This window comes from Nothobranchius furzeri, chromosome 16 (genome assembly GCF_043380555.1).
Source record: "Nothobranchius furzeri strain GRZ-AD chromosome 16, NfurGRZ-RIMD1, whole genome shotgun sequence".
Taxonomy (NCBI): Eukaryota; Metazoa; Chordata; class Actinopteri; order Cyprinodontiformes; family Nothobranchiidae; genus Nothobranchius; species Nothobranchius furzeri.
The window spans coordinates 57,542,773-57,558,869 of NC_091756.1; the positions used below are offsets into that span (position 1 = coordinate 57,542,773).

General features: G+C 40.7%; 1 protein-coding gene across 6 annotated transcripts in view; it reads right to left on the reverse strand.

Annotated features, from left to right (window-relative positions):
• ect2 (epithelial cell transforming 2) overlaps positions 1-14,884 on the reverse strand; it is a 77,686-nt gene extending 62,802 nt beyond the window's left edge. For 3 of the 6 annotated variants that reach the window (XM_054749617.2, XM_070545856.1, XM_054749613.2), the window contains exons 1-8: positions 14,690-14,828; positions 14,010-14,176; positions 9,230-9,309; positions 5,927-6,019; positions 3,313-3,495; positions 2,556-2,645; positions 2,233-2,340; positions 196-269 (exon numbers count right to left, since the gene is read on the reverse strand). In XM_054749617.2, coding sequence (XP_054605592.1) covers positions 196-269; positions 2,233-2,340; positions 2,556-2,645; positions 3,313-3,495; positions 5,927-6,019; positions 9,230-9,309; positions 14,010-14,145 — 764 coding nt within the window. In that variant the 5' untranslated portion in view covers positions 14,146-14,176; positions 14,690-14,828. Of the gene's footprint in view, positions 1-195; positions 270-2,232; positions 2,341-2,555; positions 2,646-3,312; positions 3,496-5,926; positions 6,020-9,229; positions 9,310-14,009; positions 14,177-14,689 lie in introns of all 6 variants that reach the window. The other 3 variants (XM_054749618.2, XM_070545855.1, XM_054749614.2) reach the window with 2 other exon arrangements.
• Positions 14,885-16,097: the final 1,213 nt, after the last annotated feature.

Here is a 16,097-nt window from a genome sequence, read left to right on the forward strand (position 1 = left end):
TCTTGTAACAGGACAGAAGCAGATGATCTTACACTACTGACATGTATGCATTGTTGTTTCTATGCTGGAAAATACCTGCCTATTTAAATCAATTTGCTTCAGCTGTTTTGTCTCATCTGATTTAATTTAGGTGAAGAAATCCTACCGAGAGTTTACAAACTGAAACATTTTAGCTGCACGAGTTTATAAACTTACACATCATCCCTTCTCTCCCACGCCTTCTGAATCCAAGATGAACTCAGGATGGGAGTCCCCATACACGCCGCTACCTGGGAGGTGAAGGAAAGGACGAAGTTGACTTTAGTACATGTTAAACCCAACCACCTTTAGGTTGTGCTTCCATTAGACCCAACCGTACCACCACAATCAAAGCCTGATGTGTGTTTTTGGAGGATTAAATTACCTTTTTTCTCTTTTATTAATAACCCAGCCTCACACTTTTAAATGTAAAACAGCCTTCACTGTATCACACTAAATGCTACCTCCTTACTGCAAGACATAAACAAAACAAAACAAAGGAGCCAGCAGGAGAAACAAACAGAACAAATAATACAAAAATTAATAAAAACAAAGAAAGAGGGATAATAGTGGAAGAGAAAGAAAGAGAGAGATAGAGGGAAAAGTGACCAATACAGCATGAAGAACTTGTTCAGAGGTAAGCTGAAGGAATGACTTTGTCTAGTCATCCATCCATCTATAATGATGATATTTCAAACTTCTCAACCCTACTGAGACATAAACAGTCACACTCAGACAGCAGCACAGACTTTAGGCGAAAGGCAACATGTTTATTAAAACATGGAAGTCACTAGGGATGGGTACCTTTGACATTTGAATCGATTCGGTACTAATTCCCGGTACCTAGGAATCGACACCGATACTTAAAAGTATCGAAAATTGGTACCGTTGAGTGTTTATTATTTTAACTCTCTTTTATAATTAAATATATATTTTTCTCAATATATAACCATATTTGATAAATATCACGAAAAATAACATTCAACTGTTTGTATTTTAACATCGTCCTTGTAGTTTTATAAGCTGATAATTAAACTGAAGCAAACATCTTTACTGTGAACTAAATTTACTGTGTATCTTCATTCCGTTTGCCGTCCTTTTTCATTTGATTTTTCCTACTGGGAAGTTAGAATTTCCGAGGAGAAAGCGAACGCACCATTAGCTGATAACAATGGTGGCAATAGAAGCTAAGATATCAAGCTAACGTTATCTTAAACAGTTTATTTAGCTGCTGGAGCAGATTAAAACGATGATGCCTCACACTTAGATCGTTGTCGCTGGTTTCGTCTTCACCCAATCACCCGTCACATTTAGTAAAGTGAAGCCAAACTTTAGAGCGCGTTCATGTTCTTCTAGTCGGAAATTCGGAGTTCCGAGGAGAAAGCGAACGCACCATTAGTGAAACGGAAGCTAACATATCAAGCTAACGTTATCTTAAACATTTTATTTACCTACCGGAGCAGATTAAGATGAGGATGTCTCACTTAGATCGTTGTCGCTGGTTTCATCATCACCCAGTTACCCATCACATTTAGTGAAGTGGACCCAAGCTTTAGCGTGCGTTCTTTCTACCATGCTGCTCTGTTTACAACTCGCTCGCAGCGAGCGACGACGTAACGCTCTTGCGCATGCGCAGCTGTCTTGGCAAATTCTCGTTATGAAGGGCGGGTACCGAAATGAGGCACCGTTTGAAATTACATGAATCGGTGCTCGGTTGGTACTATGGAATCCGGTCGGTACCTTAAAAAGTACCGAATTCGGTACCCATCCCTAGAAGTCACTGAGGTCAAACAAAAACTCTGGGAAGATAAAAACTAAGATTGCGGCTGTACCTAAAACGATTGTGTTTCCTGCCTGCTTTTTTGTTTGTCGAGTTTGTAACCCCCCCTCCCCCCTTAGTTTCCTAACTTTTAATCAATCTCAGTTTTAGTTTCTAGCACTCTAGTCTTGATGGCTTACTGAGATTTTACAAAGTCCAACCTTATTATTAAGACTCACCTCCAAATGCACCTGAAACGCTACAGCAAACCTGAATGATCTAAAAAATAAATCAGGCTGTCTGGCTGATAAAATAGGAGAAACATTGCTGTTTGGGGTATTTTCAAGTTTACATTAGATATACCTGCCTAATGGAAATCAGAAGTGATGTCACAATCTGTCAAAATGTAAATAAATACATAGAAATCATCCCTTTAATAGTAAAGATGTACCAACCCTGTATTTCTCCCCGTTAGTTGAGTTAGCAATGAGATGAGTAACCTTGGAGCTAAAATCTTTCCGGATGGTTCCGCCCATGTGATGAACCAGATTCACCAAAGTTTTCTGGCAAAACAAGCACATAACAAACATCAAGATCAGCCTCCAAATGTAGAGGTCATTTATCACCTTCCATAACGGAGAATGGTGTGGCTGCTGATTGGATGGCAGCATGACTACCACATACCATGTACTCCCACAAAGAATGGCCAGAGTGTGGCGTTTGCCATGCTAACGTAAATGACCAAATGAGCAGGTGTAAAATGTCCCATCAGCCTCACCATCATTTCCTTGTTCCTGAAGCCCGTGAAACACAGAGACAGACTGAGCATGGTCGTGCAGTACAGGGGACGGCAGGAAAAATGTAGAGGCTGCAACAAAATCAGGGCGTTAAAAACATAACTTTAGGTCTGAAATTATACACAGGGTATCTGCAGGTTTAAGGGAGCCAAATTTAAGACTTTTTAAGACCTTTTTTAAGGCCACTTTGACCAAATTTAAGCTATTTTTAAAATTAAATTTAAGCTATAATTTCCAGCTATTGCCTGGAACCGGTGCTAACCATGTTGCGAACGTGGGATTAGCCATCCAGTTACCATTAAACTTGCACTTCCCCATGGCGCAAGCTCCCACTAGCTTAACCAGCTAATGTGCTCATCTAAAAATAGCCCCCTTTCACAACCAACTGAACGTGTACGGTTCCGCTTACGGCAACATCGTACACACAAAAATGCTGAGCACTAACTAGAAATTCACAAAAATTTGACAAAAATAAAAGAATCTTGTTTATTGGGTCTTTGGTAATTTAAGACCTTTGGAAACTGTATATTTGTCATTTTTAAGGATTTTTAAGGCCTTAAATTTGGAAAAGCAAATTTAAGACTTTTTAAGGACCCGCGGATACCCTGAATACAAATGAACATGCAAGTTATGTCAGATGAAAATGCTGTGTGAAAACATCATTTGAAATGTTACAATAAACATGCAAAACAGAAAGAACCTGCAAGAATGAAATGTTTTATTTAAAAAAGGCCCGACCTCATCTTTGGCTGCACAGTGCAGAACAACGGGGGGGCCGATGATTCGGTTATCGCGTTTGTAGAGGTAGCTGTAGTCGGGGGAGTTAAAGTCTGTGAGGACAAACACGGTCTCAAACTCCGTGTTATCGCCATCTCCAAACTCCTGGACGTTCTCAGTCACTAAGAATGGGCTGTTGATGTCCTGGAGAGGAGGAAACGTAACAAGCGGAGATGAATAAGCACAACGACGACAAGTAAATGTGACATTTGTACGTAAGCAAATAACTAGTAGCAGGAAGCTTGTTAGCTTTGTGATTGTTGGCCTTCTGAGAGTTAATTAATTAGCAGAAATAATTAGCTTTGCATACTTAATTTATTGTAAGCTTGTTTCCTCTGCATAGGGAAAACAAACAAAAAGAAGAACAAATCTAAACAATATTGTTCTGTTTTTCTGTTAAAATCTTGTTTTACGTCAACAAGTCTCAAAAATTCAAAGGCTGAAAGATTTTCAGCTCTGAATATTAGGAGTTCAGAAGCAATTTCATCTATTTTTTAAGAGTTTGACATAAGAGGAAAGTCTCTTTTCTCCTTTGGGCGGACAATTAAAATTGTCAAATGCCAAAAAAATACATTTTCTTTAAATGGTTTAAATTGAACCCAGACTAACATGACTTATATGGTTTAATAAATTATATCACATGTGTGCGTTTGTGTGATATGACAACTCAGGGTTTCAGAGTTTTCTATTAAAATACCAAATCTTTCCACTTAGATTTGACCATATTGTTTGTATGCATTTTGGACAATCGTAAAGTTAAATTGAACTAAATTACTTGATAGCAGCAATCAAGAAGTTTCCTGTTTTTCAGGAATTACATAGGATTTCTTTTAGAAATCCTTAAAAGTTATAGTCTTACCCCGTTCTGTGATATAATACATCTGAATGTTTTATTAAGCCCACACCCAGTCCCAGAGAGTCTCAAGCAAACAGTTCAGCATTAGCCAATAGCGTTGGGCATCTGCTTACATAGAGGTGACTTGCTAGTACGAACAAATACTAATAGGACTGTTGGTCCTAATTAAATGTAATTTTGTACTGACGTGTCATTTGTGATGCAGAAGCAGTTCAGTCTAGGGCTGGGCGATATGACGATTTTAGACCGTTTTACGATCTACACATCTGACCGTCTGTCATTTTTGAGAGACCGTTTTATCACGATTCACAGCTCTGCTGTTGAATTTCTGCCTCTGAATGAAAAGGGAACTTACCTCAGGCGAATGACACGCCTTTGTTTGACCCTTAACCAATCAGAGTGAGTCATAGTAATATATTAGTGCCCCGCTTGTTTTCACCTGTGTGTGAACAAACATGGCTTCGGCCGCGGCTGCAGCGACAGCGAGGTTTTCGTTCCGAAGAGGAACGCCTCGTCCATTATACGGAACTGGTTTGGTTTTTCACCAGATGACAAAGAGCAGCGAAACGTCATTTACAAGGAGAGCGTCAAGGCAAGTGATGGCAACACCACAAACTCGTTTAATCACTTGAAAAGAAGCCATCCCAAACAATACAATGAGAGCCAGCTGGCAGCTAAAGCTAACAGAAACACAAAACTCACTCCCTACGACAGAGACAGCAGACGATGGAACAGCGGGACAGATGCAGTGACGTACCACTTGGTTAAAGATTTGTGTCCCGTGCGAACAGTAGGAGCGGGATTTAAGAACATGATAAAAACATTGGATCCGCGCTACGAGTTTTCCAGCCGCAAGTATTTTTCGAACACCGCCATTCCATGCATGTACGCTGAATGCAAAGTGAGAGTTGCAGAAAATATTCAGAATGCGCAGTTTTTTGCTACCACAAGCGATCTCTGGTCCAGCCACACATCAGAGCCGTATTTGAGCTTAACTATCCACTACATGAGCAACTGGGAGCTACATAGTATTTTGAACAAGTTAATGTTTGCACAATACGTTTGCAATTGACATGTTTGCACTTTAAATATGTTTACGATTTTAATTTATGTTAAGTTACTTGAAAAACGAGAAAAACTGATTTTTGTAATTGTTTCTCTCGGGGCTTTTATCATCTCTGGTGTGAGTTTAAAATATAAGTGTGTTAGCACTGTGCTGATTATCCCTAATATGAATAAATGTTTATTTATTCAATGTTTCTCTTCTTTAATGCGCAATTGAAGTTATGCTATTCATGGATAAAAAATCGTGATAAAATCGAAATCGTGATAAAATATTGGAAAAATCGTGATATTCTATTTTTGCCATATCGCCCAGCCCTAGTTCAGTCTGGTCGAGTTAGACACGTTATTTTGACTTGAGTTTATTGGCAGGACCAAGCATTCAGACCTGTCAGTCATGTTAGTCAGGGTTTCGCTCTACTCCAAGAGTCTAAAAACTCCCTTTGATGTTCAAGTGCAAAACCCTCAGTCCACAACCCAGACACCAGCCACCGCAAAACGTCTGTCAAGATATTCACCCAGAAATCTGTTCAGCATCAGTGAATTAATCATGCAGAGATTGAATGAGCACTTGGTGAGAATTAAGGTTCATGCAGAACTTCCAAGTCCCCATCAGGTGTCAGACAGTCACACTGAGAGGCAGACACTTTACTGTACCATATTGACTATAGATTTTATCATCATTTTCTCCTCGGCACCAGCCTCGCCTTCTCTTATCTTTACCACGGGTACCTCCATTACTCTGACGGCCTGTAAAAACCAACCAGCAGGGAATGGACATCAAACACTGGCATTTGGGGAAAAAAATGGAGACTATGAGAAAAGAGGAGAAGATCTGAAGGTTAAAAGGGAAAAAAATAAATAAATAAAATTGAAATAAATAAGTGAAAGAAAGCAATGGACAAAGATGTTCACATTACTGTCGTGTGAGTGGAGATGTGAGGGCTCAAATGAAGGAAAGAGCAAACAAGTATGGAGATGATGGTGTGGGGTTTGGTCCTGATAATGTCTAAAGACAGAGGCTTCTAGCAAATATCACACTCCTGAGGGGGTGGAGTGAAAAGCAGAACTTCTAGTTAAAAATTAATATGAAGCTCAAAGCCCTGAACAGGAAAAGGACAAACGCTGGAAAAAAATGCACTGTCCTCTAAAAAGAAACTATTTTAGCTGGTCCTCCTGGTGTAGCAGCTAACTCCAACTGTAAAGCAAAGAGAAAATGAATTGATTTAAAGGCGTGGAACACTCGTTTTAACAATACATCTGTGGTGGTCTCTAGTAGGAATGCATGGCTTGAGTGTGTGCGACCCCAGAAATGCCTGGAGAAGTCAGCTGGAGCAGAGAGCGGTCGAACACAGCAGGGTTTGGAGTCTTATTTCCTGATATTTGGACATCTTGCTACAGATTGGATAACAGCATCGTGGATGTTTTATGTCCAAAATATCACAAGTCTGGTGGAGCTTCTGCCTGCCATGTGGTGGAGTTGCAATTGCTAATGGTTAGCTTCTAATAGCCGAGATGTTCTCTGCGGTTTCCTGGACGCTAAAGCCTGATTCATGCTTCTCCGTCTGCGTCAGTGCGGAGACACGCAACGTCCTCGCGGGCCTGCCGTAGAGCTCCGCAAGGACGGGCGGAGTCGAGCTCTCTTTTCTAAACATCCGTCAGTCGAGACGGAGAACGCAAGCTTGTGATTGGTCAGGACGCCGCTGTTGTCTACACCGCGGCCATTGCGCCCTCAAAAACACAAAGACAGCCGAGGATAACTAGCGGCAGACACGGAGCAGCTTGAAGAATACCTCGCAAAAAAACTCTAAAAACATGAACGTTTAATTCCCCCGTAACTGGAGGAGTGAAAAGATGCTTAGCAAGCGTTTTATTTGTGGACGGAAATGACAGGAAACGTGGGTTTAGAGGCGGCGAGCGCATGAAGAGGTGGAGGAGGATGAGAGACAAATTTGTCCGTGTTAAAAAGTCTCTTATATACACAGAAAACACAATATAAACACACTATCTTGGACCGGATACATGACAGGATACCACAGAACAGCGCTACGCCCTCTGTTGTCCTGGCGGGGAATTGCTTTGCAACACTCCCCAGGAGACGGAGAAGTATGAGAGCGTGTGTGTGTGTGTGTGTGTGTGTGTGTGTGTGCCTGCTCTGTCTTCTCGATCCCCAGTGAGTCGTGGAGGATGGCTGCTTATACTGAGCCAGGATTCTCTGGAGGTTTCTTCCTGTTAAAAGGGAGTTTTCCTCTCCACTGTCGTTTTATGCTTGCTTAGTATGAGGATTGCTATTAAGTCACTGACACTAGTCAGTGACTTGATGCAGTTTGCTGGGTTCTTTATATAGGAAACATTATTTCTGATTGGCTTAATGAACTGACCTGAATTAGAATTTTTATTATGTGAAGTGCCTTGAGACGACTCTTGTCGTGATTTGGCGCTATATAAATAAACTTGAATTGAATTGAAAACGCTTCCGTCAATCCGTGCGTGTCTGTCCCTTGCGGAGCTGACGGAGAAGCATGAATCAGGCTTAAACCAACAACAGCCTTCCCCGTCATGAGTCAAGATGGGTGGGTCCATGGAATGCTAATTCAGTGCGACACAGATCTATCAGGATTTTCATATCCTAGAGTTTCACCATCTATTTTCTATCAGAAGCTGATGCAGGTAGGTGTAGAAGACTATTTCCGTGTTCAGCCTGCATGAAAAACTCAGAGTGACAGATTATAATCGGAAATAAAATATATTATATATATTACTGTTCCACACCTCTAAACAGTAAATAATGAAACATGTTCAAATTAAAAGTTTCTAGGTTTGTGCATAAAGGGTACAAACAAGCTCCAAAAGGTTTGGAATAACACGAGATGTTATTTAACCGCTGGCTCAACGAACCAGCCATGAAACTACGGTGGAAATGAATCTCGCTTAGTGACATGGGCTAAACGCCTTAAACTCTTTAAATCCCTCCTTAAGAGAAGTAAAACAACTATGATTGGTCAAATGGTGGGAGCATGTTTAATCAGGGTATCTGCAGGTTTAAAGGAGCCAAATTTAAGACTTTTTAAGACCTTTTTAAGGCCACTTTGACCAAATTTAAGCTATTTTTAAAAATTAAATTGAAGCTACAATTTCCAGCTGTTGCCTGGAACCGGTGCTAACCACGTCACGAACTTGGGATTAGCCATCCAGTTACCATTAAACTTGCACTTCCCCATGGCGCAAACTCCCACTAGCTTAACCAGCTAATGTGCTCATGTAAAAATATCCCCCTTTCACAACCAACTGAACGTGTACGGTTCCGCTTACGCCAACATCGTACACAAAAAATGCTGAACGCCAACTAGAAATTCACAAAAATTTTATAGAAATAAAATAATCTTGTTTATTGGGTCTTTGGTATTTTAAGACCTTTGGAAACTGTATATTTGTCATTTTTAAGGATTTTTAAGGCCTTAAATTTGGAAAAGCAAATTTAAGACTTTTTAAGACTTTTTAAGGACCCGCGATGTTAATCCAGACGTCAGAACTCCTGGAACATTACAAAAGATGCTGAAAGACTTTAGTATTAGAATAATATTAGACTATTATTAATACTCGACCGACTGGAAATCTGAACAAACAAGAAATAAGGGAAGGTGTGAGCTACGTGAACTATTGAGTTGTGGTAGCAAGCAGCAAAGAAAACACTAAACACAAAACAAGAAGTATAAAAAGTACAGTTTGTCTGTCCTAAATATTTGTATGTAAACAACATTTATTCTTACTCCTGAAGACGTTTTTCTTCTATGTGTTTTTGTCACACAAGATTCAAAAGTTATTTCCTTTTATCCAGTCAGGAAAAAGACTAATCACATAAACTTCAGTTAAGTTTAATTTTCCTCACGTCATCACGCATTTATTTCATGTAACTTTTAATGTAACCTGCAGTTACTTTAAGTTAGTTGTATTTTTTACCTGCAGAGCTTTGACCAGTGCTCCATTTCTGCCTGCTTCTCCAACCAGAACAACACGAGTCTCCACTTTTGGCAGCATATCTGAAAAAAGTAAACAAGAGCAGAGGAAGTGTAAACAAAACCAAAACTGGAACAGAAGAAACATTTTCATATCTCGGATTTCTAAAAAAGCCAAAAGGTCAATCAAAAGGACATCCACTGCCTGATTTCTACTGATTAGCAGTTTAAACTAAGGGTGCCCAAGACATCTGTGCATGTGGTTAAAGGTTTCAAGAGCCTTTCAATATAGTTTATACACACAGGGTATCTGCAGGTTTAAGGGAGCCAAATTTAAGACTTTTTAAGACCTTTTTAAGGCCACTTTGACCAAATTTAAGCTATTTTTATAATAAAATTTAAGCTATAATTTCCAGCTATTGCCTGGAACCGGTGCTAACCACGTCGTGAACGTGGGATTAGCCATCCAGTTACCATTAATGTTGCACTTCCCCATGGCGCAAACTCCCACTAGCATGCTCATCTAAAAATAGCCCCCTTTCACAACCAGCTGAATGTGTACGGTTCCGCTTACGCCAACATCGTACACAAAAAATGCTGAACACTAACTAGAAATTCACGAAAAAGTCATAGAAATAAACTAATCTAGTTTATTGGGTCTTTGGTAATTTAAGACCTTTGGAAACTATTTAAGGATTATTTGTCATTTTTAAGGATTTTTAAGGCCTTAAATTTGGAAAAGCAAATTTAAGACTTTTTAAGGACCCGCGGATACCCTGTACACACCCATCAGCCACTGTGTTAGGTTACATTGCTTGTCAACACAAACAGCTAACCATCTAATCCCATGGCAACATTCAGTCATCTAGATTTGATGAAGATGAATTGCTGAGCATCAAAGCGAGCATCAGAATGGAGAAAAAAGATTTAAGGGACTTTGGAAATGGCGTGGTTGTTGGTAACAGATGGGCTGGTCTGAGTATTTCAGAAACTGTTGATCTACTTGGATTTCCGCCCACTGTCATGTTTAGGGTTCGCAGACAATGGTCCAAAAGGAGAAAATATTCAGTGAGAAGCAGTTGTGAGCATGAAAATGACTTGTTGAGGTCAAATGTCCGTAGAGAATAGGAAGAGAGGTTGGAGTTGATACAGAAAGTATCAGTAGCTCAACAAAACCACTGGTTTCTACCAAGGTCAGTTCAGTTAATTCATTTATAAAGCACCTTCCACAACCTTATCAGCAGGCCAAGACGCTCAACACAACCACAAAACACATGAGATGAACAAGTGTAGTGTCGTGGATTTTCAATTCAATTCAATTCAAGTTTATTTATAAAGCGCCAAATCACGACAAGAGTCGTCTCAAGGCACCTCACATAATAAACATTCCAATTCACAGTTCATTAAGCCAATCAGAAATAATGTGTCCTATATAAGGAACCCAGCAAATTGCATCAAGCCACTGACAAGTGCCAGTGACCACACAGCAATCCTCATACTAAGCAAGCATGCAGCGACAGTGGAGAGGAAAACTCCCATTTAACAGGAAGAAACCTCCAGAGATTTTAAAAGGAAGATAAATAAAAATCAGAAAACATTAAGAGAAAGTTGAATGAACAATCATTAATAACAGGTTAAATGAGATGAAAAACAATTTAAAAAAAACAATAAAAGATAGAGGCAAAGTTGTGATTCCTACTTCTGAAACACCATCACGTCAAAATGAGTCTTCAAGTAAGACTTAAAAACCAGAAGCGATGGCACCTGCCTAACACTCAAAGGTCATTTGTTCCAGAGCGTTTGATCCCCCTGGATCTGTATTTGGAGCGGGGGGACCACCTGCAGCTCCTGCTCAGCTGAGGAAAGAGACCAAGATGGGACAAGTCTGTGCAGTAATGCTCAGATAGGAAGAGCTGCACCTTGAAGAACCGTGTACACAATTAGGAGGATCTCAAATGTGGCTCTGTTCTGCACCGGGAGCCAGTGTGAGGCCCGCCAGTGAGATGTTCCTAGTGTGCCTGTCAGAAATTTTGCAGCCGAGTTCTGGACAAGCTGCAGCCTTCCAACCGCGCCCTGAATCAGACTGGCATACAAGGCATCGAGTAGTCCAGTTGGGATAGGACGAATGCATGAACAACAGACTCCAGGTGTGCCCTAGACAAGTGTCTCAGATTAAAAGACAGGGCCGCACAACCATATTATTTGTGTCTCGAACTTGTGGGCAGAGTTGATTTTTATCTCCAGATTGCTGACAACTTTCTTTTCAAATGGTGCACAGGGCCAAAGTCCACATCAGAGCCAGAGCCATCTAATCTACTGGGGCTGAAAATCATGACTTGAGTTTTTGTGTCATTCAGGACAGGAGTAAAAAGTGAGAAGCCACCCAGGATCTAACATCTTTTAAACAGTCCAGAAGTGGAGAGACAGCTCCACCAGCCCCCTGCCGGATTAAAAGATGGATCTGGCAACAGTTTGGCATAAAGATGGAATTTCCCACCATGCCGACAAAGGAGAAGCCCCAGGGGTACAAGATATACCACAAACAGAAGGGGACCAAGGACAGAGCCCTGTGGCACACTCAAGCGGAATCTCAGCCAAGGACATGAGAGGCTTCAGCCATCCTTAAACAGAAGCTCCTGCCCCGAAGGTAGGAGCGAGTCATTGGAGGGTCAGCCCAGAGATCAACACCCAGTGCTGCAGTAAGACCAGACGTATGTCACAATTGACCATGTCAAAAGCTGCAGATAGATCCAATAACAGCAAAACTACAGCATCACCCATGTCACCAGCCAAGTATCATTGAGGACCATTAAAAGCATGGTCTCAGTGCTGTGACCAGTCCTGAACCCTAACTAGAACGTCTTCTATAACTCATGTGTGTTCAGAAAAGCTACCAGCTGTTAGGGGTGCAACAGATCATCATTGATCTGTGATCCGCACTGAGCCCTTCCTACGGTTTGGCACGCATGCGGTCCGTGGATCGGTCACATGAAGGGCCGAGGCATCACCTGTTCTATCCAAAGGAGAAAAGCACAACGGTGGTGGTGGCTAGCGGAGGACTTGAAAAACCGTTTAAGTCGCATGTATGGGAGAATTTTGGCTTCCCTGTAAAATACAGCGATGATACAAACGGCAGAAATGAAGACACACACCAAACACACACCTCCAATTGCTGTGAAAGCAGGGGGTTGGTGCATGCAAAATGCCTGGGACAATTATTCCATAAACTTAATGGAACTGTAAATATTGGTGGACAAATATGTAAAAAAAGGAGACAATAATAATGAACAGCGCTTCAGAAAGCAGAACATGCAGAGAGTGAGCTTACATCTGCCAAGCTGTTTGAACATTTAATCGACAATTGGACCTCTCTGTAATTGATATTTTGTATAGCAAAAATGTTATTTATCCTAATCCTAATTGTATTCTTATTAGCCAAATTTGTAAATGAAGACATCAACGGCTATGTTGTTACCATAGCAATACTAATTAAAGATATCCACATTAAAAACTGCACTAGTAGGACTTAAAGTTTGAGAAATCTCTAAATCACTAAAAACATGACCGTGTTAAATGAGTCTTGAGCTAAATGCTGTTTGTATATAAAGAGCGTTGAGCAAAAAAATGTTGCACTAAGTGTTCTACAAAATAAAGAGAGCAAAGCTATTTGTCTTTTTATTTTATTTTCTTTCTGCTGATCTGAAAAAATGATCCAATGAGTGACTCACAACTGTGATACGATCCGAACCCTGAGCTTTTTGATCCGTTGCACCACTACCAGCTGTGAATACACAACCGTCTCCAGGAGCTTTGAGAGAAAATGGAGGGTCGACAGAACAGCACCTCTGAACCACAACATGTTGAAGCTTGAAGCAGATGGACTCCAGCAGCAGAAGACCACGCCAGGGGGTCTCTCCTGTCAGCTAAGAACAGGAAGCTGAGGCTACAACTCACACAGGATCACCAGAACTGGACCAGAAGAGACTGGAAAATGTTTCCTGGTCTGATGAGTCTGGATTTCAGCTACAACATTCAGGTGGTCGGGTCAGAATCTGGTGTCACCAACATGAAAGCATGTTGGCAAATTGTGTTAAAGTGGTTGATGGGTGTATATTGAAATTTACATACACAAATGTAATTGTACTACAGACATTTCTCATCATTCCTCTGAACAAAGATGGGTATCCAGTGCGATGATTTTGTCTCTTTCCTGAGATGAAAGCCTTTCTGTTTCTTTGTTTACATTTGGTTCTAACAGGCACCTCAGGTTGGCACTAGCCTGGCCTGCCAGACTCACCCTCTGTCTATTCTACACAGAGGATGAGTCTGGATACTCAAAGGCAGAAAGCACCATGAGAGGCGGGACTAGCCAACTCAAAATAATCAGAAAAAAAAGGCAGAAATGACAACTGTTCTGCACGATGCTGTGAATTTTTAGCTAGAGTCAAAGATGGCGTCTAGCAACGGTGCAAACAGGCAAATTTCAGCAGCTGCTTTGTTAGTGGCTCATTATAATGTAGAAAACAGGGAGATCTGAATACGTAACAGCTGAATGGCACTCCGACAAATGTGGATGCAATCTAATGGCGTTTTGGGGGATTTCCATTTGTGGTTTTGTTACTCATGACTCCTAATAATACATGCTGATTACAGAACCTGAAATACACACTTGATTGTTACACATCAAGTGTAAAACACCACACTGGTACAGATGTTTAACCGAGTTTGTTTTAGATTATCCGTCAACAAGGGAAGATCAAAAACTATCTACACTGCAGACTCACCTTCCCCATCCTCACAAGTCGTATTTAATAATGCATGATGGTCTTTAGTCGTTTCAGTAATCCTGGAATCATAGACTGAAGAATCCACAAGCAAACTTCGAGCCGTCCCCAAAGTCACTATACTGCTGTCGGCCATGGCAGCAACCCCAGGAAGCTCCAACTGACTGCTTTCAAACATCAAACAGGAGAAAATCAACACAGGAACAAAAAATACCTCAAACGACGTTTGGTTTATAGAAGCTGTGGCCATCCAGTCTCCCTTCGTGACTAATAAAGAATATTTGGATGTCAAGTGCACCACAGTCTAGGTTTGGCTGAAGATGAAGCAGTGTGATCATTAAACCAAATATATCTTGAGGAAAATAAAGCTACGTTACATATCAGCTTCTACATGGCCACAAGAAAGTGACTATTTAAGATCGAGCTTGATGACCTGCGCAGGTGAAACGACTATTCTTTAGCTAAATTATTTCATAAAACTATATTAACTGTTATCCTTCTAGCGCCAGAGATCTATTACAAAATAACACAAAACTACTGTAATTTTCGGATAAACTAAATGGGACACACTAACAATGATTAACATCCAGTTGACGTTAGCTCCTTTCAAAAAAACTCTTTTTGAACGCCATTTAGGCATCGCTGTGAAATGTCGTTGCTTAGAAAAGTGCTACACTTACCAATTCAATTGTTGTGTCGATTCCCTAAATAAAACAGGAAATAAAAACCTAGTTGTGGCTAACTGGCTGCAAAACCAGTTAACTTTAAAGAACTTGCTAGCTAGCTTAGCTAGCTGTAGGGCTACAAAGTTTTAAAAGGTTCTAAAAAAAACTTCTTTCGTCCAGAAACTGTCATGAGGCCGCGACATTACTCCGATAAAATGAAATATGTCACGTATCAATTCATTGTGCGAATTACAACCGCAATCCTTAGATTGTTGACGGCGAACCACTTCGGAGTAGGACTGGGTGGATGTCAGTCTGCTGTTAGAGCTCAATTCAAAAAGGAGAGCAAACAACAGAGCTGTGCATTGATTGGATAAAAATGACGGAATGACTGTAACTTCCGACTAGCAAGTCCGCTCATTGGTCCGTTCATTCAAATAGCGATGCGCGCTTCACGTAAGGGTGAGGGCAGTCATGTGACGTTCATGTACCGTGGGAAACTGAAAATTTCAATTACTTTCGTCTTGATTGTTCCCATCGAACCAAACTATTAGCAGTAGTAAACCCAAGCCCCCACAATGCGGCACTCCAACGCGGAAATGAAATAAATTGCAATCCCACCCTCATCCGCTGGGGGCTGGTGTCAGAAGCGAGCAAATCCTCATTGACTCCCATGTTAAAAGGTAACATTTCTGTAGTACACCCCCTGGCATATGTTTCATCTTCTTTGTTCAATTTTGTATGCAATTTGATTGTATACTTTCACCTTGTTCAATAAAGTTTTGAAAAAAAAGACTCCCATGTTAAAAATACCAATTTCACAGCAGAAATAAATATGTTTACAGCCTGGTAACAAAACATGTTTTTGGTTTAAATGATCTAGTTTACACTCATGACAACTCTGAGGGGGGTGAATTTTTTTCTCACTCTTCTGTTTAAGTGTATTAAAAGCCTAAAATTCTGTATAATTAATGAGCATCAGACCCACGTGACTGCAGAGCTAGCTCCGGGGAAAGGCCTCAGTCTGAGCCTCGGCCTCGCCTGAAAACTGTTCTGTCATTTTCAGTCTCTCAACTTAGACCATATGTTGTGCCGTTTGTGCGTTCTTTTTTGGATATTATTTGTGCAATTGTTGGACAAAATGACTTGCTGTGGCATTAATTGCACTAATAGAGCGTCCAAGGAGTCTCCACTTCATTTTTTTCTGTAAGTAAAATTATATTTATGTATTTTAGGTCACTGCCGAGCTGAGCTTAGATTTTAACATGTACTGTTTAACCATGAAATTTAAATGTAATAGGGTAAAACCCAGTGCGTTTAACATAATGCTGCACTTTAGAAAATGGGTTGAAATATAACATGTTGGTGGAGCTGGATTCCGATTATCGGCTTGTGGAGCTCTCAGGAGACCTGTTTTCCACCC